The sequence below is a fragment of the Carlito syrichta genome, unplaced genomic scaffold, assembly GCF_000164805.1.
Source record: "Carlito syrichta isolate Samal-C Ts95f unplaced genomic scaffold, Tarsius_syrichta-2.0.1 Scaffold311810, whole genome shotgun sequence".
Classification (NCBI taxonomy): Eukaryota; Metazoa; Chordata; class Mammalia; order Primates; family Tarsiidae; genus Carlito; species Carlito syrichta.
The window spans coordinates 371,063-392,707 of NW_007255906.1; the positions used below are offsets into that span (position 1 = coordinate 371,063).

At 51.2% G+C, this 21,645-nt stretch overlaps 1 protein-coding gene across 3 annotated transcripts; it reads left to right on the top strand.

Annotated features, from left to right (window-relative positions):
- The first annotated feature begins 811 nt into the window (after nt 1–811).
- Nucleotides 812–20,327, top strand: GGT5 (gamma-glutamyltransferase 5). Of its 3 annotated transcripts, XM_008069104.2 has the most exons (13): nt 818–1,025; nt 10,392–10,522; nt 10,832–10,927; nt 11,388–11,583; nt 12,151–12,308; nt 12,801–12,947; nt 14,862–14,998; nt 15,324–15,514; nt 15,887–15,993; nt 16,105–16,149; nt 16,184–16,308; nt 16,442–16,552; nt 20,181–20,327. In XM_008069104.2, the coding sequence occupies exons 1-13, from the start codon at nt 847–849 to the stop codon at nt 20,325–20,327; spliced, it is 1,770 nt and encodes a 589-aa protein (XP_008067295.1). In that variant the 5' UTR covers nt 818–846. The 3 variants fall into 3 exon arrangements, with proteins under 3 accessions (XP_008067296.1, XP_008067295.1, XP_021573763.1); XM_008069105.2 differs by lacking the exon at nt 10,832–10,927 and having other exon boundaries at nt 812–1,025; XM_021718088.1 differs by lacking the exons at nt 10,392–10,522; nt 10,832–10,927 and having other exon boundaries at nt 847–1,025; nt 12,155–12,308.
- The last annotated feature ends 1,318 nt before the right edge of the window (nt 20,328–21,645 follow it).

Here is a 21,645-nt window from a genome sequence, read left to right on the forward strand (position 1 = left end):
TGCAGACTGGGAAGCTCAGGCCCCCTCCTGGCCACCCTGGGGATGGGGGGTGGTGTGCCAGCTGCAGCTGAGTAGGGACTTGAACCTGGGCCCTGAGTGACACCACCTTATGTCCTCTCTCCCTCTGTCTCTTCAGCCCCACTTTGAAGCTACCTGGGCTGGGCCATGCAGAGAGGGTGAGAATTAGAGGTGGGAGTTGGAGTGGGCTCCACCCTGTGGGGCCAGGCTTACCTGATCCAGGATAGGAAACTGGGTGGCCCCAGCTCTGCTTTTCTGGTGTTGGGTTTCTTGGGAGCCCTGCCTGGGCCTCCCCTCCCACTGGGTCCCCCAGGCGCCAAGGCCTCAAGCATATTCAGCGGGGATGGGACCACGGCAGCAAGGGAGTTAACCGCAGCAGCTGGCTCCTGTAGCAAAGAAAACTCCCCCAGACGCTTTGCTGCCTGGCCTTCCGCCAGGGCTGAGAACAGGGCTGAAAACTGGAAGTTGAGGCGTGAGCATAGCACACTCTCCCTCCGAAGTGAGCGCTTGAAGAGGGCAGCAGCTCTGTCACCAGCTGCTGGCTGCCAGCCGCTGTTCTTACGCTCCCCGCTGCCCAGACCTGTCTGTCCACCCACCTGTAAGCCCATCTTTGACCATCCTTCTCTTACTGTTCTCTCTGTCCAGCTGTCTGGCCTGTCTATCCATCTGCTTGTCTGTCTCTGGCCTCCCTGTTCGTCCATCTGTCCAGTCATTGGGAGCCCATGTGAGCCTACTCTTGTCCATTCATCTGCTCTTCCATCTGTCCATCTGTCTGTTCATTGGCCTATCTGCTCACCTGCCACCCCTCTCCCCCTGGGCTGTGGAGCCATGGCCTGGGGCTGCAGGGCCATCATCAGCCTGGTCCTGCTGGGGCTCGGGCTGGGACTGGCACTAGTCATCATTGTGCTGGCTGTGGTCCTCCCTCGCCATCAGGCCCCCTGTGGCCCCCAGGCCTTTGCCCACGCTGCCATTGCTGCTGACTCTAAGGTCTGCTCGGACATTGGACGGTGAGTGAGAGGTGGGAGGGAGCTGGGTGACCCTTGGCAGCTGGCTTGTTCTGGAGACTTTGTGACCAGTGCTAAGGGTGTGGAGTTGGTGCACATTTGCGAGCGTGCGTGTGTGTGTGTGTCTGTGTGTGTGCGCGCACGCGTGCACACATGCCTATGAGACGGGCCATGTGGATTTGGGCTTCAGCACAGGCCGGGCCTAGGGGCAAGGAGGCAGCCCCAGGGCCCTTGCACAGAACAGGCAGGTGTGCTGATAGAGCAGCCAGGGGTTTGGGGGCAAGGACAGTGTTGGCAGAGGTGGTATGTAAGTCTGTTCCTGACTCTAGGACCCAGGAAGCCATCTGCACAGCACAGGTAGGAAATGCTGGTGCTGGCTCCTTCAGCAAGGCCATGCCAGTTCTCCAAGGCTGAGGTCTCTTCCCAGGGTCACCAGCAAGGGAACAAAGGGGCTCCCTTTGTGGGTACTTGGCTGCTTGGGTGCACACAGTGCTCCCTCTCCTAGCCTGGGACCACATCTCCAGAATCTCAGACCTAGGACGCCCGGTGCGCCACCCCTCATATCCTCCCTCCTTGAGTCAGGGCCTGGGCCCTGCAGGCTGAGTGATTGATGCTATGGGCCTGTGTGAGACTGTGGTGGAGAGGGGCCACAGCTGGCGTTTCCTGAGCCTCTTCCAGGAAGCCCAGCCCAAGAGAGACTTCCACTGCCACTGCAGGGGTGGAACATGGCAAAACGCCCCTCCTAGCCCCCTGCCTCTCACTGGGCCTCCTGAAGGGACCCTCTTCCTCCCATTGGGCCTCCTGGGTAGGGGGGCTGCCTTCCACTGGGCCTCTGGAAGCCTGGGCAATCATCCCCTCCCAGATAGCCAACCGGTCTGCTTCCCAGATGGTCTGTCTTGCTGACTATAGTGAGGCTCCCAAATGTTTTGTAAACTGAGGAGGACAGTCCTAAAGTAAGGGGGGAATACCCGGGTCCTGGCCCAAGGCATGGCTGAGCAAAGTGCTCTGTTCTCCCTTCTTCTTGGAATCACCACTCTGGCATACTTTCTCTTTTTGTTTGTTCATTCATTCACCTTTTCATTCATTTCTTCCTCCCTTCATCCTCCATCTGTCCATCCCTCCGTCCCTGCCCCTGATTGCTCATAGCAGTCCCTACCTCCTCCTGATCTGCTCCTATGGGCTCTCCTCAGGTCTTACTGCTCCCTCCCTCGGGATTGAGAATGGCAGCTCAGAGACAAGTGGGAACTGGCAGCTGCTTGGTCTCCCCAGAGGGCTCCCAGGGGATTTGAGGGCGCGAGGCCATGTGCCACCCTGGGCAGTGCCCCTACTCTGCTCGGGAGGATTTGCAGAGATGCTGCAGCTACTTAAACTTAAAGTTGCAAATGAGGCTGGGTGGGGGGAGCCTCAGGTTTCAGAGATGACCAGTGGGCGTGTGGCCCCCAGGAGTGGGGGCTGCTGCCACAGATTTCCGAGTGGGGTTTGAACCCGCTATGTCACCCTGAATCTCTGCCCAGGGTTCTCCATGGTGTTACCTGCAGTGTGCGTGAGGGTCAAGGCTGGGGTCTCTGGTCTGAGCCTGCTCACTCCTACTGGCACCCCCTCGTGCTCTCCCTTGTTGAAGAGAGAGGATGTGGTTTGTCCTCAGTGTTTGGTCAAAAAACTCTCTGCTTCCTGGAGTAGAAGGGAGGAGTGGAAGGGACCCTGGAGTTGGCCCCAGCAGCTGCTGCAAAACAGGGGTCACAGGGTCCCCTGGAGGGAAGGGCTTGAGCCTCAGGAAGGCGCCTGGTGCAATGTCCTCCTTGGCTAAGATCCCTCCCTGGGAGGTGGGAGGGGGCCCTGGCCACAATGCTGCGGGATCTGCTGGGGGCCAACCCGCAGCCCACATTCCTTCCTCCTTCCTGTCCCCATCTCTCCCAGAGCCCATCCTCTGCTCTGTCAGCACCAGGCTATCTCCCTGGGATGAGTCTTCTGCTGCAGCTGGAGTCCCTGAGTGTGGGTTCCTAAGGTTGATGTGAGCGAGGACCCAGCACCATGCCTGGTAGACATATCACAGGGGGTTGGTGACATCCCTGCTTTGATCCTTGTCTGAATAAATAAATGTGTGTTTGCAAAAAAGATAATTTTCTAAACTTATTATTTCTTCTACATTCATTAGCTGGTGTTCTCCTTCTGTAAAGAAAATCTCCCCTCCCCAACCCTGACATTCTTGAGAATTAGCTAGTGACTCATGGATTGTTATTTTAATTCAATATGTTATAATCCATCACTATCATTCTTTTTGATGCTTGAATGGTCACAAACGTGACCTGTGGGAACCCCTTTAAGCCAGTACATTTCTTCATTACATGTCTTCTTTAGTCTTGGAGAACTTTCTAGCCTGCTAGCACAGGATGTCCAGGACCAGCTAGAATATTACCTCAACCAGGCCTGAAGTCTGGAACTAGTAGAGAAGGTGTTTTAGAAACCAAGATCGGGGGACCGGGAGGGCTCATTTCTGCTGAGATGCCATTGCTCCCGGGTTGTTTCTGTGCACAGAGCCAGAAAAAAACATATTTAGAAACCATCAAGTCCACACTAATACCTCCAGCTCAAATCCACCACCACAGGGTCCTTCCAGTCTTTCCCCATCCCATCTTGTTCATCCCTTTTGCCATGGTGAAAGAAGTTTCCGAAAATATCAATATATTCATTGACTTACTCTTCCCTAAAATACAGAATAGTTTCAGAATTACTTCAACAACCAAACCACCATGAGTAACAAATCTACTAGGTAAAAGTCAAGACATCTTTGCAAGGCCATTTTTTTGTCCTTAACATCAAAAGCACAAAAGGGGTACTGTTGATTGAATTATTTTTCCTGGCAGCCCCTCGGGTCCCACCCACTGTGGAAAGTTTTCTGTCCTCTCAATAAATACTGTTTTCAAAAAAATATATTTTTCCTGTATGGTTGGTTATGCTATCAGTTCAACATACTCTGAGCTTACTTTTTTTAGGATTAATAAAATCCTTTTTGTTTTAATTTTATTTTCTAATAAAAAGTCAAAAGTATATAAAAGGTATGCTCATAAAGTCTTACTCCCATTTCTATTACTTTTACCTGTTCCTATTTATTCTTTTACTGGAAATCATTTATAGTTGTTTCTGATTTATTTTTCCTGTTTCATGTTTTTATTTTTTTAAAATGTCTATTTCTTTTCTTTTTTAGTTATTATTTCTGTGTTTCTTTTTGCAAAAACAAGCAAATATATCACTTAATTTCTCTTTTTTGACATGACTTTTGGTGTCCAGAAAGGTTTGTATTTTTGTTCTAATGGTTACCTTTAAATTCATATACTCATTCTATATGCTCTGTATTTTATATAATTATGATAATTGATATATAAGATGTGGTGCCATAGTACTTTCTTTTTTGGATATTTTCTTTTGGCTCCTATGATGGTTACTTTTATGTGTCAACTTGGCTAGACTGTGGTGCCCAGTTGTTTGGCCAAATACTAGTCAAGATACAGCTGTGGCAATCAGTTGACTTTAAGTAAAACAGATTATCTTTTATAACATGGGTGGGCCTCATCCAATCAGTTGAAGGTCTTAACAGCAAAAATTGAAGTTTGATGGAGAAAAAGGAATCCTACCTCAAGAATTCTACCTGCGTTTCTGGCCTGCTGGCTTGTCCTACAGACTTTAGGCTCAAGACTGCAACATCAACCCTTACCTGAATTTATAGCCTGCTGGTCTGCCCTGCAGATTTCAAGCTTGTTAGCTTGTTAGCTCTTACAATTGTGAGCCAATTCCTCTCTAGAATGTACTGTTAGTTTTGTTTCTCTAAAAACTCTGATAGGCCAGACATGGTGGCTCACGCCTATAATCCCAGCACTTTGGGAGGCTGAGGTGAGAGAATTGCCTGAGCCCATGGGTTCGAGACCAGCCTGGGCAAATTGGTGAGACTGCATCTCTACAATAAATCAAAAAATTAACTGGGCATGGTGGTGTGTGCCTGTAGTTCCAGTTACTTGGAAGGCTAAGGCAGAAGGATCACCTGAGTCCAGCAGGTAGAGGTTGCAGAGGCCTGAGCGTGCCACTGCACTCCAGCCTCGGTGACAGAATGAGAATCCTGCTCAAAACAAAACAAAACAAAAAAAACTCTGACATCCAGTTTCCTACTATGAGTAATACCGAAACCAGCTAGTAACTTCTTCCTCCCCTGTGATGGATTCCTCGTCTCTAATAATACTTTTCTTTTTAAAGTCTACTTTGTTGGAATTTAATCACTATACCGCTTTCTTGGTTAGTGTTTGCATGACATAGTTTTCATTGTACCTTTCTATAAAAGGCATGAGTTGGGTTTTACTATATTTTTCGATTATCCTTTTATATATAATATAATTAATGATTCATTTGGGTTTAAATTCACCTTGAGATTATTTGTTTTCCATTTGCCATGCCTATTCTATTACTTATTATTGCCTTTTACATCTTGTTTTGCATTTATCTTTTTTTTATTATTCAATTTCCTCTATTAGTTTGGTAACTATACAGTCTTGGAGTTATTTTTAAAAATCACAGTAGATTATTTTAGAGGTTACAACATGCATCCTTCATTTATCAAAATCTAATATCAGTTATTAGTTTTATCCTCTTCCTTGTCAGTATGAGAACATTGGAACAGTAACTAAATTTACCTCCTAATGACTTACATGCTATTAAGTATAATATACATGCTATTTAAATATATGTGCTGGCCAGGTGCAGTGGCTCATGCCTGTAATCTCAGCCTTCTGGGAGGATTGTGAACCCAGGAGTTTGAGAACAGCTTAGGAAACATCGTGGGAACTCATCCCTACCAAAAAAATAAAAAAATTAGCCAGACGTGATGGCACATGCCTGAAGTCCCAGCTACTCAGGAGGCTGAGGCAGAAGGACTGCCTGGGCCCAGGAAGTAGAGGCTGGGTGAACCATGATCATGCCACTGCACTCCAACTTGGGCGACAGAGTGAGACCCTGATGTAAATAAATAAATAAATGTAGACATGTATCCATAGTTTTTATTTTTACTTATGTTACTAGCATAGAGTTATATAAAAGTAGAGAGAATTGTATAATGAAGCCCCATGCATCCTTCATTCAATTCCAACAATTTTCTGGTCAACCTAATTTCATATACACTCTTCGGCTTTCCCCTACCTCATATCATTTCAATGGAAATCCAAGATATGTAATTTCACCCATACATATTTCAGTATGTTTGATTCATTTTTTAAACCTCACAAGATACCTTCATTTTCCATGTTACTATAATTTTATTTTATTTATTTATTTTGAGTCAGAGACTCATTCTGTTGCCCAGGCTGGAGTGCAGTGGCACACTCACAGTCACCCCAGCATCGACCTGCTCTGGTGATCCTTTTGCCTCAGCCTTCCAAGTAGCCAGAACTATAGGCGTGCACTACTGTACCCAGCTAATTTTCTATTTATTGTAGAGACGAGGTCTCACCAAGTTGCCCTGGGTGGTCTCAAACCCGTGGGCTCAGGCAATCCACTCGCCTCCACTTCCCAATGTGCTAGGATTACAGGCTGAGCAACTGAGTCCGGCCGTTACTATAATTTTTTACAAATAACATTCAGTTAGATTTACCCACATATTTACCTCTTCTATTGCTCTTTATTCTTTTTAAAAATTCATTTTTGAAGGATATTGTTAGTGGGTATAGAATTCTGGGTTGGAAGTAATTTTCTTTGCTGACTTTGAAAACATTAATCCCTTGTTTCTGGCTTTCTTTTTTCAGTTGAGAAGCCAGCTCAGTCTAACTTTGCTCCTTTGAAGGCAGTCTGTTTTTTTTCCCCCAAGCTACTTTGGAAAGTTTCGTCTTTGGCTTTGAGCAGTTTTGCATTGGTGTGTTTAGGCTGCTCATCAATCTATGACTTGATTCTTTTTTGTTCATTTTAGAAATTCTCAGCTTTATCTCAAGTATTACTTCTTCCTGTCTTCTGTCTCCTCTCCTTGTGGGACTCCAATTTCACATGATTTATACCTCCTGAAAGTATTCCCTATGACTCTATTTTTTAGTTTATGCATGTTCTATCCTGTTTTCTTTCTGTACTTCAATTTGAATATTTTGTATCAAACCATTTCCCAGTTCACTAATCTTTTTTTATATGTTTAATTTGCTGTTAGAATTGAGCTCCTAATTCCGTTTATTTAGTTGCCAGTTCTCCGAGGCAATTTTTAATCGTGTGTGTGTGTGTGTGTGTGTGTGTTTAGTTGGAGTCCCACTCTGTCACCCAGGCTGGAGTGCAATGGCAGGCTCATGGCCACCGCAGCCTCAACCTGCTGGGCTCAGGTGATCCTTCTGCCTTAACCTTCCAAGTAGCTAGAACCACAGGCATGCACCACCATGCCTGGCTAATTTTTTGATTTATTGTAGAGACGAGGTCTTGAGAAGTTGCCTAGGCTGGTCTTGAACCCCTGAGCTCAGGCAATCCTCTCGCCTCTGCCTCTTAAAGTGCTGGGATTACCGGTGTGAGCCACCATGCCTGGCTACTTTTTATTTTTAAAGACGCATTCTCACTCTACCACACAGGCTGGAGTGCAGTGGCTCAACCATAGTTCACTTCAACTTCAAGCTCTTGGATTTAATTGATCCTCCTGCCTCAACCTCCCAAGTAACTGGGATCATAGGTGTGCACCATCATGCTCAGCTTGTCTTTATATTTTTGAATATAGTTGCTTTAAAGTATATGGTCTAACAATTTCACAATCTGGAGATCCTATGGGTCTTTTTGAAAGTTATTTGTACTTTCTCTTGGCTTTGTTCCTGCTATCTTATTTTCTTGTTTGCTTGGTTATTTTGAATTTAGCACTGAAAGGTGTTTACAAAAATTGTTAGAAATAATTTTAGAAATAATCCAATGTTTCAGATTCTGCAATTCTGATACAGTATCACTTTCATCCAATTTCAGTGACTGAGATAATTTGAGGCTGGGTCCCAGCGCTCGTGAGGGCTGCTCTATTTCTGGTTGGCTGTCATTCTTAGAGTAAGGAAACCCCCATTCAGTGTGGGGTATTATAACATCCCCTCTCCTAGACACATGAGAAGGCCACAGACACTACTCTGCCTCTGTCTCCTCTTCCAGGCTTGCAGTCTCTTTGGGGGAGAAGCTGCTCCCAACGTCAGCCTTCCCTCTCTCCAGTTCTATACTTCATTGGCTCTGATGCCTTAAGGATTTCTTCACTGGCTCCGATGCCTTAAGGATTTCTTCACTGGCTCCGATGCCTTAATTTTTTCTATTTGCCTGACTTTTCTAGTTCTCTGAGGAATATTAAATTATCTGAATTTTAGTCTGCCAATAACAGGAAGTCTTATTTACATTTGACAGGTTATTTTGTTAAAATGTAAGAAAACAAAGCAGACATAGGGGCTCAGGTGGGAGGCCACTGCAATAACCCAGGCGAGAGAGCTTGGTAGCTTGCACGAGGGTAGGTGGTGGAGGTATAGCCGGCTGGGTACACGGATGGATTGGCTATGGGAAGGGAAGAAAGTGATCAATCAAGGATGACTCCAGGTTTTACGCACTGAGGGAAAGGGTAGGTTGTTGTGTCATTTTCTAAGACAGCAAGGGCTAGGAGAGGAGCCGCTTTGGGTCAAGGATGGGAGGAAACCCAACTGTACAGTTCAGGTCATGGTATGTATGAAATGCTCCTTAGACACCCAGGGGATGTGACTTGTGCATAGCCGGGTATAAGTGTCTGGGGCAGGGGTCCTCAAACTTTTAAAACAGGGGGCCAGTTCACTGTCCCTCAGACCGTTGGAGGGGCGGACTATAGTTTAAAAAAAAACTATGAACAAATTCCTTTTTTAAAAAAAACTATAGTCCACCCCTCCAACGGTCTGAGGGACAGTGAACTGGCCCCCTGTTTTAAAAGTTTGAGGACCTCTGGTCTGGGCTGTAGAGGAGAGGACTGACTGGAGATACAAACTGAGAGTCATCAGCATAGGGCAGTATCTTCCTCCATGAGCCTGGAGAACCTTCCATCTCTCATCCAGGAGAACATCTAGATGCCCAGGGACCAAGAACCAAGCCCAGGGTCTTCAACATCAGGAGGCCAGGGGACTGGGAGTAAGACCAGAGCCTGGGGGCAGAGGGTCCTGGAAACTAAGTGCAGAAAGGGCTGCCAAGAGGAGGAGGCACTGGGCTGGGCTGGCTGCTGCTGAGCTGGCTGCTGAGCCAGCAGGGAGGGTTGTTGGGGAAGCCAAGAGGCACTCCATGTACTGTGCAGGATGAGGTCTTTGTCTGGAATGGGAATTTAATGTGGTTCTTCCTTCCCCTTCAGTTGGTCATTTGGCTTTGTTTATGGTGTTTTATTCTTATTAAAAATTAGCACTTCTGCCTGACTTGTTTCTTTTCTGCATCTGGCTTCGTGCTCTCTTTCCCATTCTAAGATTATGTGTCACCCATAGTGCGTCACCCATTGTGTCCATGTGTGGGCCCAGAGAGGGACATGTGGCTCAGAAGCTGGGGAGGGCTTGAGTCTGGGATGGACTGGGCAGGCCACAGGTGCCTGAGCCGAGGGAGGACCCTGGGGTCAAAGATACCACAGGGTGGGGACAGAGGACCCAGGTCCACTCCCTCCTTGGGCCTTGGTTTCCCCAAAGGTAACTGGGGTTTAAATGCCAGCCTCTTGAGGTACTGGGGAGGACTCTTAGGTGTGAGGAAAGAAGGGGCCTCAGTGAGTTGTACAAGGCTGTGCCCTAGGGACAGATGCCATCATGGCACAGGCTAGTCTGACCAGCCCTTCACACCTGAAGGGCCCACTTATTGTTGCCTGTGAACAAACGTGGAGACTGAGGTCAGAGACTTGGGGCCCCAGGAGAAGCTAAGGGGTCTATCAGCCCAAGCCTCACGTCCTGGTTCCGAGGCAGGATCCTGGGGTCACCTGTCAAAGGCCAGCCTTGAAGAGGTTGGGGCCAGAGTGTCCCCAGTGAGGCAGGAAGTGAAGTTCCAGGATGAGCTTCTGAGGTCACTGGGAGGGATCCACGGATGGTCTAGGGCTAGTTCTGCCTTCAGCAAATGAGCTGGTGCTACTGGGAGTGCCTCGGAGATCATAAAAGCATTTTGCAAACTGAAAAGCACCTTGTATATAACAAAGGTTGGTGTAAAGCGCTCACACTTTGCAATCTGTAGAGTGCAGTGGACGTGTGAATGGCTGGATTCAAGGGGACAGCCTGGTATGTTCTCTGGGGTTTGGTGATAGCAGATAGGCTACCTCTCTGTCACCATTCCTCAGTGAGTACCAGACAAGCAAGCCCAGGTGGGGGTGCTGGGGGAGGGAAGCCCTGTTGCTGACCCTATGCCGTGTGCCATGTCCCCTAGAGCCATCCTCCAGCAGCGGGGCTCGCCTGTGGATGCCACCATTGCGGCTCTGGTCTGCACCAGCGTCATCAACCCTCAGAGCATGGGCCTGGGTGGAGGGGTCATCTTTACCATCTACAACGCGAAGACAGGTGGGTCCATGCGTGAACCCCCATCAGGAGGATGGGATTGGCCACGTCACTGGATAACTACTTCCCTTGGTCACACCACTGGGTAACCACTTCCCGAGCCAGTCCTGTCTGCCAATGCCCCTTCCCAGGTGCTCTCAGGCCTCCTGCCCCGCCCCTTCCCCTCAGTTGTGCAGAGCCTTGGCGTCAGGTCCTGTCCTGAGAGTTAGCACAGAGGTCACCTCATGATGCAGAGAGGGCAACTGAGGCCTAGAGCAGGCGTGAGCCATCTGCAGGAGCCCTGGCCACTCACTTGCCCTGACCTGACTCCAGGGAAGGTGGAGGTCATCAATGCCCGGGAGACAGTGCCCGTCAGTCATGACCCGGCCCTGCTGGACCAGTGTGAGAAGGCCCTACCGCTGGGCACAGGTAAGTTCCCAGGGGGTCCTAGCGCCTACCCTACTAGGTCACTGCAGCTTACCGGAACACCCTCCTGAAGGGGCAGTGTGCCTCTTGGATAGACTGTGACTGTCTGGCACTGGGGGACGGCAGCTGGGGTACAGGGAGCCCATGGGGAGTCCCCAAAATGCTGAGTTTGGGAGAGTCCTCCTGGCAGAAGGGCTTTCTGAGGAGGGAGGGGTGACTCGGGGGAGGGACCAGGCTGGGCAAAGGCCCAGAGGGTTCGGTAGAGGTGGGTTGTCAGGTTGGGTTCCCGGGGCCCTGGCTGTGGACTTTATAGAGAGTCATGGGAGATTGGAGCAGGAGGGATGTGGTCAAGCATGGGCTCCAGAGAGCTCACTCTGGCGGCTGTGCTGGGGGGTGGGAGGGAAGGGAACATGTGGGATGATGGAAGGAAGCCACAGGGCTGAGGGCAGGGCATGCCACACAGGGGCCCAGTGGATCGGAGTGCCTGGGGAGCTCCGTGGCTATGCCAAGGCCCACCACCGCCACGGACGCCTGCCCTGGGCACAGTTGTTCCAGCCCACCATCGCGTTGCTCCGCAGGGGCCACCGTGTGCCCCCTGTCCTTGGCCAGTTCCTGAACAACAGCTTCCTGCGGCCTGTCTTACACAGGTCAACCCTGAGGTGAGCCCCACACGGTGGCCCTGGGCTCCTTGGGCTCGAGATCACGATGGTGTCTTGGACCCGCCCACACCCCAGCTCTGCCTTAGTCCCTCCTCACCCTCAGCACGTGCTAGGGACCTTCAGGCTTTTCTGTCTCATCTCATGGACCTTTGAGTTCCACGTGGCAAAGCCTAACTCAAAGGGGCTTAGTCTGGGGGAGATTCTTTCCTGGGTGATAGAACCCTGGCGCCATAGATTTGGGCTCTGCCAACACCTTGGGCTCTGGTCTCTTTCCCACTCTTTGGCATGGCAGGAGGGCTTCGGCTGCCCCTTCGCCCACTGTCAGATCTTCCCAGGAGTGTGGGGAGGACAGGCCCTGAGCAGACACAGCCCCCAGTGGGGAACACACACTCCCTGGGGCCAGGGTTATGACAGGAGTGGGTGCTATCAACCCCACCCACGCCTAGAGAGTCTGTCCCCATGGTATCCACTCCAGGCCACAGCTGCCCTATTCCATGAGAGCCCCAGCAGGAGTAGGGTTGCCTTGGGGATCTAGTCCTGCCCTTAGGCTTTCCCCCCCACCACCAGGAAGCTCTTCTTCAATGGGACAGAACCCCTGAGGCCTCAGGACCTTCTCCAGTGGCCCGAGCTGGCCACCACCCTGGAGACTGTGGCCACGGAGGGTGCAGAGTCCTTCTACACAGGGAGGCTGGGCCAGATGCTAGTGGAGGACATTGCCAAGGAAGGTCAGCCTCGCTGGGGTCCCATGTCCCATCCTTGCCAGAGAAAGAGCTAAATTCCAGGTGCTGGGGTTGAGGGCAGGCCTTGTGGGAGAGCCGGCTGCTCCTGGGGCTCAGAGAGCCCATGCACCAAGCCACTGCTGGCCTCAGGGAACCCTGTGGTGCAGGACTTCAAAGAGCAGAGTCCCTGCGAGTTAGTGCCAGCAGAGGGGAGTATCAACAGCCACCTAGTCCTGAGCTGGCAGCCTCTTGGAGGCCAGTTCCCGCTCCCATCTTCCCTTCTTTTCACCCACCTGCCTGCCGCAGGCCTCTGTCCACCCCACAATGCCTGACTCCAAGGGCCAGTCCTGACGCCACTGCCCACAGACCCACTGTCACCCTCTGGGTTTGCAAGGCTAGGGGACGAGGGGAAGCCATTGTGTCACCTGGGACCAGGGGCCATCCCTCTCTGCCTCGGTTTCCCCATCTGTTCATGGATCCCTCTCCCTCTCACCCCAGGGAGCCAGCTGACCCTACAGGACCTGGAGGCGTTTCAGCCTGAGGTGGTGGATGCCCTGGAGGTGGCCCTGGGGGACTACACCCTGTACTCACCACCGCCACCAGCGGGGGGCGCCATTCTCAGTTTCATCCTTAAGGTGCTAAGAGGTAAGGCCCTTCTGCCTCCCACCCACCTGCTCAGAGCCCTGTCCCCATGGGAACCCAAGCTCTAAGATCAGTCATGGAGGTGAGTGAATTGCCTGAGCCCGCGAGTTTGAGACCTGCCTGAGCAACTTGGCGAGACCTCGTCTCTACAATAAATCAAAAAAATTAGCCGGGTATGGTAGCGCACGCCTGTAGTTCCAGCTACTTGAAGGCTGAGGCGGAAGGATCGCGGAGCCCAGCAGGTCGAGGCTGCAGTGGCCGGGAGCGGCCACTGTACTCCAGTCTGGGCGACAGAGTGAGACTCCAACTCAAAAAAAAAAAAGATCAACCATGGCCTTGGGTGACTACTGCCTTTTCCAGCCCAGCCTCCTCCTCTATAAACTGGGTTAAAAGACACATGACACTGTGGAAACTGGTCAGGATGGTGTGTTTTGGAGCTGACCTTTGGCTCAGCCCATATCTTGGGTTTTGCTGAAGGGTCTGGCTTCGCCCACCCATCCAGTCTTCCTCCCCTACTACATAATCCAGTCCCAGGGCACAGGATCAGGTAGACCATGCAGGTAGTAAGTTTCCTGTCAGGGATGAGGCACAACCCATGGGTGAGGCACAACCCAGCCTCTGGCGGCCTGCAGGGGGGATCCAGGCAGTGCCCAGGCCTACGACTGCCCGAGATTGGCTATATAAGAGTCTAGTGGCTGCCGTACAAATTGCAATGAATTTGGTGGCTTAAAACAACACATTTATTCTCTCACAGTTCTGGAATGTCAGACGCCCAGTATTGAAGTGTCCGCAGGGCTGCATTCTCTCTCAGGGATCTAGAGGAGAATTCATCCTTTGCCTTGTCAACCTAAATAAAAAAACAGAGAGCGACTCTCTAAAAGAAAATGATGTTTCATAGGTACTAGTCATTGTAGTGGGAATACACGTGCCACAGTAAACTATGTGTCTATTGAGGGAGGTAAAGGAAGACAAAGGCTTCTCAAGGAATAAATGAGGATTACGTAATTGTTTTCAAATGACTATCCTTGAAAATGAATAACAAAGGTGACACCGGTTCTAAGTTGGACAGTCAGTTGCTGGGCAGATGTCCTCACAGAAGTATTTTTTGTGTCAGGTTGTGATGGACTCATGCAAGGTTGTGGTTTTTGCAGTCTCTTGTGATGTGTCATCAGGCAGACTAGCATGAGAACCCTCTCCTCTCAGCCTTCCCTGGCCCTATTGTCAGGGCTTTATTTACATTCCATTTATTCCATTTGATTGTGACAACTGTCACTGCCTTCTCCAGCTTCTGGTGGCTGTCAGTATTCCTTGGCTTGTGGCTGTATCATTCCAATCTCCATCTCTGTGGTCATATTGGCCTCTCATTTTCTCTGTCTATTTTTTTTTTTTTTTTTTTGAGTTGTGAATCTCACTCTGTTGCCCAGGCTTGAGTGCAGTGGCATGCTTACAGTCACCGCAGCCTTGACCTGCTGGGCTCAGGTGATCCTTCTGCCTCAGCCTTCCAAGTAGCTGGAACTACAGACACACACCACCATGCCCGGCTAATTTATTTTGATTTATTGCAGAGATGAGGTCTCACCAAGTTTCCCAGGCTGGTCTCAAACCCGTGAGCTCAGGCAATCCTCTCACCTTGGCCTCCCAAAGTCCTGGGATTATAGGCATGAGCCACTGCACCTAGCTCCTCTGTCTGTCTTATAAGGATACATACGATCACATTTAGGGCCTGTCTGGATAATCCAGGGTAGTCTTCTCTTAAAATCCTTACCATGATTTACCATTGATGCAATATTCACTCCTTAGCTGTATAAGATAACAGTCACAGGTTCTGGAAATTAGGAAGTGGATGGGCCTTTTGGGGGCCAACATTCAACCCATTACACAGAGTGACTCCCCACCCGGGCCCTGCCCCCTCCCCAGGGTTCAACTTCTCGGCAGAGTCGGTGACCAGGCCCGAAGAGAGGGTGAATGTGTACCACCATCTTGTGGAAACACTCAAGTTTGCCGAGGGACAGAGGTGGCGGCTGTGGGACCCTCACAGCCATCTGGAGGTCCAGGCAAGGAGCCTGGGACTGGAGGGACATCCTTATCATGAAGGGAGGGTCAGGCCGGGCAGGGGGAGGTTGGAGGGATTATATGTGGTTCTAGATTGGGACAACCTGGCCATGGCCCAGGGTAGGACTGGAACCATATCTCAAAGCAGTGGCACCATATCTCAAAGCACCTGCAAGGTGGGCATTGTCTGCCCAGCCTGGGCTCGAGGGAAGCACCTCTGGCCACTAGGTAGAGGAAATACTGGAAAGAACCACCCAAGGGGGCTGAACTTAGCTGTATGGACCCTACTGGCCCCACACTGACCTGCCACCTGCCCACCCACCCCAGAATGCCTCCCAGGACCTGCTGGGGGAGGCTTTGGCCCAGCACATTCGCCAGCAGATTGATGGCCGGGGGGACCACCAGCTCAGCCACTACCACCTGACCAGGGCCTGGGACCACAGGACAGGCACGGCCCATGTGTCTGTGCTGGGGGAGGACGGCAGCGCCGTGGCTGCCACCAGCACCATCAACACACCGTGCGTGGGGCCCGAGGGCAGGCGGGCGGCCCCCGCTCTCCACTCCCTGGACCCATACTCCCCTGGTCTCCCCTCACTTGTCCTTGGGGTGGCACCTTGCTTTTGCCCTTTCCCTTCTCTCTGTCAAAAGGTGTCCTCCACCCCAACATCTCTGACTGAAAAGGCTACAGTTGGGGTGGTCCTGAGCCAGGGCTTGCCTGGGAATAGGCCTCACTGAGAAAGTGATGGGTAGCACAGGTGGGTCTTGAGGGACCCTTGCTGTGTGGTGCCAGGGAGAGAATAGTGGCTCCAGCATACTGGGGGGCAGCTGTAAAATAAAGGGGTCCTGTAAGAACCATGTGGAGATGGGATCCCAAGGCCCTCCCACTGCAGCTTCGGGTCAATGGTGTACTCACCACGTACGGGCATCCTCCTCAACAATGAGCTGCTGGACTTGTGCTGGAGACGTCCCCCAGGCTCAGGCATCACCCCCTCACCCGGTGAGAGCACAAGGAGCCTGCTGGAGAGTGGGGAGGGGGCCGGGCTGGGCACTACCCACCACCCCATGGATAGGTCACTCCACTCCACTCACTAGGCCTCTGTTTTCTCAGAGGTGAGTGGAGACAGGGTGGGTGGTGCAGCCAGGGGATGCTGGCTCAGAAACAAGGCTGCAGGTGGTAAGTGTCTGGTCCCCAGTTCCAGGGGAGCGGCCCCCATCATCCATGGCGCCCTCCATCTTGATCAACAAAGCCCAGGGGTCGAAGCTGGTGATTGGTGGGGCCGGCGGGGAGCTCATAATCTCTGCTATGGCCCAGGTGAGTCTTGGGGTTCCTGGTTAGACTGCCCCCTCTCTGGGAAGTCCCACTCTCCGACTCTCCATGGGGTGGGGTATGACGGCTGGTGAGATGGCGGGTGCCCCTCCCTCCTGCAGCCCCTTCTCTCCCCCAGGTCATTATAAACAAGCTGTGGCTTGGCTTTAACCTGACAGCAGCCATTGAAGCCCCCATCCTGCATGTCAATAGGAAGGGCCATGTGGAGTATGAGCCCCATTTCAATCAGGTAAGGCTGAGGTCCAAGCCTAGAGCGACTCCTGCCCCCCAAGTCTATTCTGCTCAAAGACACCGGGGAGGCATTCAGGCACTGAGTGTCTTAGGCCAGGCACACTTCAGACTTGGGGACCATAGGAGTTGAAGCAGTCAGTGGTCTCCAGGCCAGTTTGTGGCCTCCAAGGCAGAGAGCAGGATGTTGTCTATACTTTTCCCAGGCCGAGGATCTCAGTTCCTTGATCCGTGGTATGTGTAGCCATTTTCAGAAACTAGTTTTCCTGGCTAGACCTCTTAGACTCTTCCTCATGGTGACTTGTTTCTTTGTGTGATTTGCAAGATCATTTGTAAAAGAGGTTGTTCTTCCTGTGGGAGTCTGCCGAGTGATTTTGTTCTGAGGCATTAGGGGATGTGTTGGTTCTCACAAACAGGTTTGGGTTCCTCTACAAAAGCCATGGTGCAGGTCCAGGGGCTGAATTCTCCTGGCTAACTCCCCGCTTCCTCCAGATGTTAGCTTTCTTTTCTTTTCTTTTTTCTTTTTTGAGTCAGAGTCTCACTCTGTCGCCCAGGCTGGAGTGCAGTGGCATGCTCACAGCCACCACAGTCTTGACCTGCTGGGCTCAGGTGATACCTCCGCCTCAGCCTTCCAAGTAGTTGGAACCACAGATGAGTGCCCCCATGCCTGGCTAATTTTTTTTTTTTTAATTGTAGAGATGAGATCTTGCCAAGTTGCCCAGGCTGGTCTTAAACCATGGGCTCAGGCAATTCTCTCATCTCTGCCTCCCAAAGTGCTGAGATTATAGGTGTGAACCACTACACCTGGCTCAGATGTTAGCTTTCTTGGAGTTTCTCTGGGCTGGTGAATGCCCTTTGCTAGGACCCATTAAAAAGCTGGCCGAGCCGGGCTCGGTGGCTCAGCCTGTAATCCCGCGCCTTTGGGAGGCTGAGGTGAGTGGATTGCCTGAGCCCATGGGTTCGAGACCCGCCTGGGCAGCGAGACCTCATCTCTACAGTAAATCAAAAAATCAGCCAGGTGTGGTAGCGCATGCCTGTAATTCCGGTTACTTGGAAGGCTGAGGTGGAAGGATCGCCGGAGTTCAGCAGGTCGAGGCTGTGGTGGCCGGGAGTGGCCACTGCACTCCAGTCTGGGCGAGAGTGAGACTCCAACTCAAAAACAAAAACAAAAACAAAAAACGCTGGCCGGGCTCGGCGACTCAGTCTGTAATCCCAGCACTCTGGGAGGCTGAAGCGAGTGGACTGCCCGAGCCTATGGGTTCAACACCAGCCCTGGCAACTTGGCGAGATCTCGTCTCTACTAAATAAAAGATTAGCTGGACGTGGTAGTGTGCGCCTGTAGTTTTGGGTACTTGGAAGGTTGAGGCGGAAGGATCGCCGGAGCCCAGCAGGTCGACACTAGGGTGGCCATGACTGTGCCACTGCACTCCAGCCTGGGCAACAGAGTGAGACTCCAACTCAAAAAAATAAAAAATAGAAATAAAAAACACTGATGCTTTCTAAGGTTTTAAGCTTTATGCCCGGGTCAGTTCAACTAGCCGGGATTCAAGGTTCTCAGAGCTGCCTTTCCTGTTATGAGCTTCTCTTGGTCTAAAGACCACCTTTCTAAGCCCCTAGAATTCTGAGGACCATAGACTGGGCCTTTAGTCCAAGGGAGGTGTAGTCCCTGAGAGCTTTAGGCTTCAGACCTTGAGACTAAGGATCCCAGCCTGTTAGGCTCAAACTCTCAGCATCTGAGGCCTTCCCTCCCTGTGTAGGTTTCTTCCAGTAGCCAGAGAACACCCTCAGAGCCCCAGGCTCTGGGGGTCTTATGTCTGGAAGACCTCAGGATCCAGGGCATATCCTCTTGAGCCCTTCTTCTTGACCCTTGACTAAAGATCCTTACTTTGCGGATATCCGTTCTCAGGACCTGGCACTCTGAAGACCTTAGACTCTGAGAATTCGGGAAATGACAGTCTGGGGACTGAGATTAATGGAATCGAGTGACCCATGAACCCATGGTCCTCAGATCCCCTGGGGAGTCAGTGTCAGCTATGCAGGTCTAGGGCTTTCCATGGAGAAAAATCCTAAACTCTGGGTTGGGTATTTTGAGTCTCCAAGAACCTTCACAGCTAAGGCTTAGGGACTGGGGTGAGGAGGATCTTTGATCCTTAGTATCTTGGAACTTGGCCAACTGACTCTAAGAAATGAAATTTTTGAGCACCAAAAGTCTAGCTTTGGCTTCAGCAGTGAGAATCTTGGCCTTCAAGTCTAAGGAAACTGGGCAATTAGTATGTCAGACAGAGGGAACTTATCACCAAGAGTGCAGGACTCTGAAGACCTTACCTTGCAAGCAGCTCAGGTTTGTGGTATCACCTGATGACCTCAGGTTGTAGGCTCTGGTCCTGAGGACTGCAGAGCACAAGGGACTTTGGACTTAGATATTGCTGGAATCTCAGGTCCTGACAGACAATGTTTTCTTTTTTTTTTTTTGAGTTGGAGTCTCACTCTGTCGCCCAGATTGGAGTGCAGTGGCCACTCCCGGCCACCGCAGCCTCGACCCGCTGGGCTCCGGTGATTCTTCCGCCTCAGCCTTCCAAGTAGCTGGAACTACAGGGGCACGCTACCACACCCGGCCAGTTTTTTGGTTTATTGTAGAGATGAGGCCTCACCAAGTTGCCCAGGCGGGTCACAAACCCACGGGCTCAGGCAATCCACTCAACTCAGCCTCCCAAGGCGCGGGATTACAGGCTGAGCCACTGAGCCCGGCCAGACAATGTGTTCAGCCCTTTAGTCCAAAATGGTATCTGGAAAGGTGAGACTCTGTACCCTGAGCATCTCCCACTCTGGGATTACTGGTGCCTTTAGCCTGGAGTGGGGGTCTAAATTCCTTGGATTCATGGGTATTCAGGGTGAATGGCAGTTGGAGCTTTGGGTCCTCTTGTAACTGAATCCTCCACGATAGTGCCCTGAACCTGCAGGGCATCGAGCCCTGAGGCGTTTGGCTACTACAATCCTGGATGCCTAAGGTCTTGAGTCTTTTCATCTGTGTGTTGAAATTATAGGTCTTACATGGTATGACAGCACTCAAGTCTGCAGGCCTGGATACCTGGCACCTAGTGCTTTGTCCCCCACAATGTTCTGGGGTCCCTGGGCTTGGAGACCCAAAGCAGGGAGAAAGCTCTTGAGTTGGGCAGTTCCTAATGTATGAACAACTCAGGACTCCAAAGGCCCCAACTTCAGCCTTCTCAAAGGCTTTGCTTTCGAGGTCCTCACAATTGGAGGCCTCTATGTCTATTTTGAGAAGCTACCTTCTCCATCGAAGGCCCTAGAACTCAGATTTGCACTCTGAGACCCTGGAGTCCTCAGATCCAGTACAGAAATAAAATTACATCTGGAGGACCTTCTGGCCTTGGTGATGTTCTCCCTCCATACTTCCTGGAGGCCAAGTACCTCCTCTCCGGCCTTTTGATCTCTTCAGGTCGGGTCCACTGCCCTCCCGTGCTTTGTCCGCCCTTGCCCTGCATCCTTGGGCCTCCCCTCTCCTAGTCCTGCCTTCAGGTTAGTTTTCCAATTCCCTATCCAGGCCTCTCCTCTCTGAAGTGGGTTGAGCTGTCCTCCCCTGTGAACCTGTCTTCTCTCTTCTCCAGGAGGTACAGAAGGGGCTCGAAGATCGTGGCCAGAACCAGAGCAGGAGGCCCTTCTTCCTGAATGTGGTCCAGGCAGTGTCCCAGGAAGGGGCCTGTGTGTATGCTGCGTCAGACCCGAGGAAGGGTGGAGAGGCTGCGGGCTACTGAGGACACTAATCTGCCCAGAGCTGGGGTCCAGCCCCACCATCAGTCCTGTGCTCTGCCTGGACGTGGCCAGGGGACCAAGTGCTCAAACAAGATCCAGACCTGGGACTGGAAGAAGCATGAGGGCTGACTCGTTCTCCTAGAGCCCCTTGGGGTCCTGCCCTGGACTCTCTATTTCTCCAGGCCTCTTGGCTGGGCCACTTGCCCACCCTCCTGGCCTGTGTATCCTCCAGTCCAAGATTAAAGAGGAGGCCGGACTATGGCTTGATTCAGGAGTTCCGAGTGGGGAAGAGGACCCCTGGACAGTGCCCAGTGGGTCACATCACACACACCAAGCTCCTGTGGTTCTCCACAACGCACCACCATGGAGGCAGGGAAACTGAGGCTTGCGGATGGGTCTGGCCTCACCCAGGCTACCCTGGACAGAGGCAAGCACCTACTACCACCAGCATCTTATTTGCCAGAGCTCAGCAGCATGGCTAGTCTTTGTCTTACGTGTTGGTGATGTTAACTGAAAAATCACACAATTTATAAATTTGGAAAGAGACTATTGCTTATAAAGGGTTACAGCCTGCAGGGTGGCCATTCTGACAGGCTGAGAAGTAAAGCCTCTGGCAAAGAACAGAGGCAGGCACTTCAAAGGAGGAGGGGTCTCTATCATAATACTATAAGAAAGGGATTGGCAGTAACGAGAAACTGCCAGGGGAAGGGGGTGGGATTGGTAGTTGAGGGAAACTGCCAAAGGAGGGAGGGGCACACCTCATCAACAAGGGTGCCTGCATAATGAACATTTGTATACCTAACCTGAATTGTACTCCACATCTTTAAAATTAAAAAACAAACAAACAAAAACAAAGGAGGAGGGGTTGGTGCAAGAAGAGCTTTATGGTGAATGGGTTGGCTAAACACATATTCAAGAGGTTGTAGGAGGAACTAAATACTCATGAAGGGGTCCATGCATATTTAGTAGACATGCATGTAACATACAATCCATTTTCTTTTTTTTTTAACTGGAGTGCAGTGGCCGCTCCTGGCCACCGCAGCCTCCACCTGCTGGGCTCCAGCGATCCTTCCGCCTCAGCCTTCTGAGTAGCCGGAATTACAGGCATGCGCTACCATGCCTGGCTGATTTTTTTGATTTATTGTAGAGATGAGGTCTTGCTGCCCAGGTGGGTCTCGAACCTGCGGGCTCAGGCAATCCACTCACCTCAGCCTCCCAAAGGCGCGGGATTACAGGCTGAACCACCGAGCCCAGCTCATACAACCCATTTTCACTGTGGAGTGGAGACTTAATGTTTAAAAGTATACATCAAAAGGTGAA

Bases quoted from the DNA above. Each gene is read 5' to 3' on its own strand.
- GGT5 (XM_008069104.2), top strand. From the start codon at position 847: ATGGCCTGGGGCTGCAGGGCCATCATCAGCCTGGTCCTGCTGGGGCTC. The intron at 1,026-10,391 runs GTGAGTGAGAGG...CATGTCCCCTAG, and splicing joins GTCTGCTCGGACATTGGACG to AGCCATCCTCCAGCAGCGGG. The intron at 16,309-16,441 runs GTGAGTCTTGGG...TCTCTCCCCCAG, and splicing joins TAATCTCTGCTATGGCCCAG to GTCATTATAAACAAGCTGTG.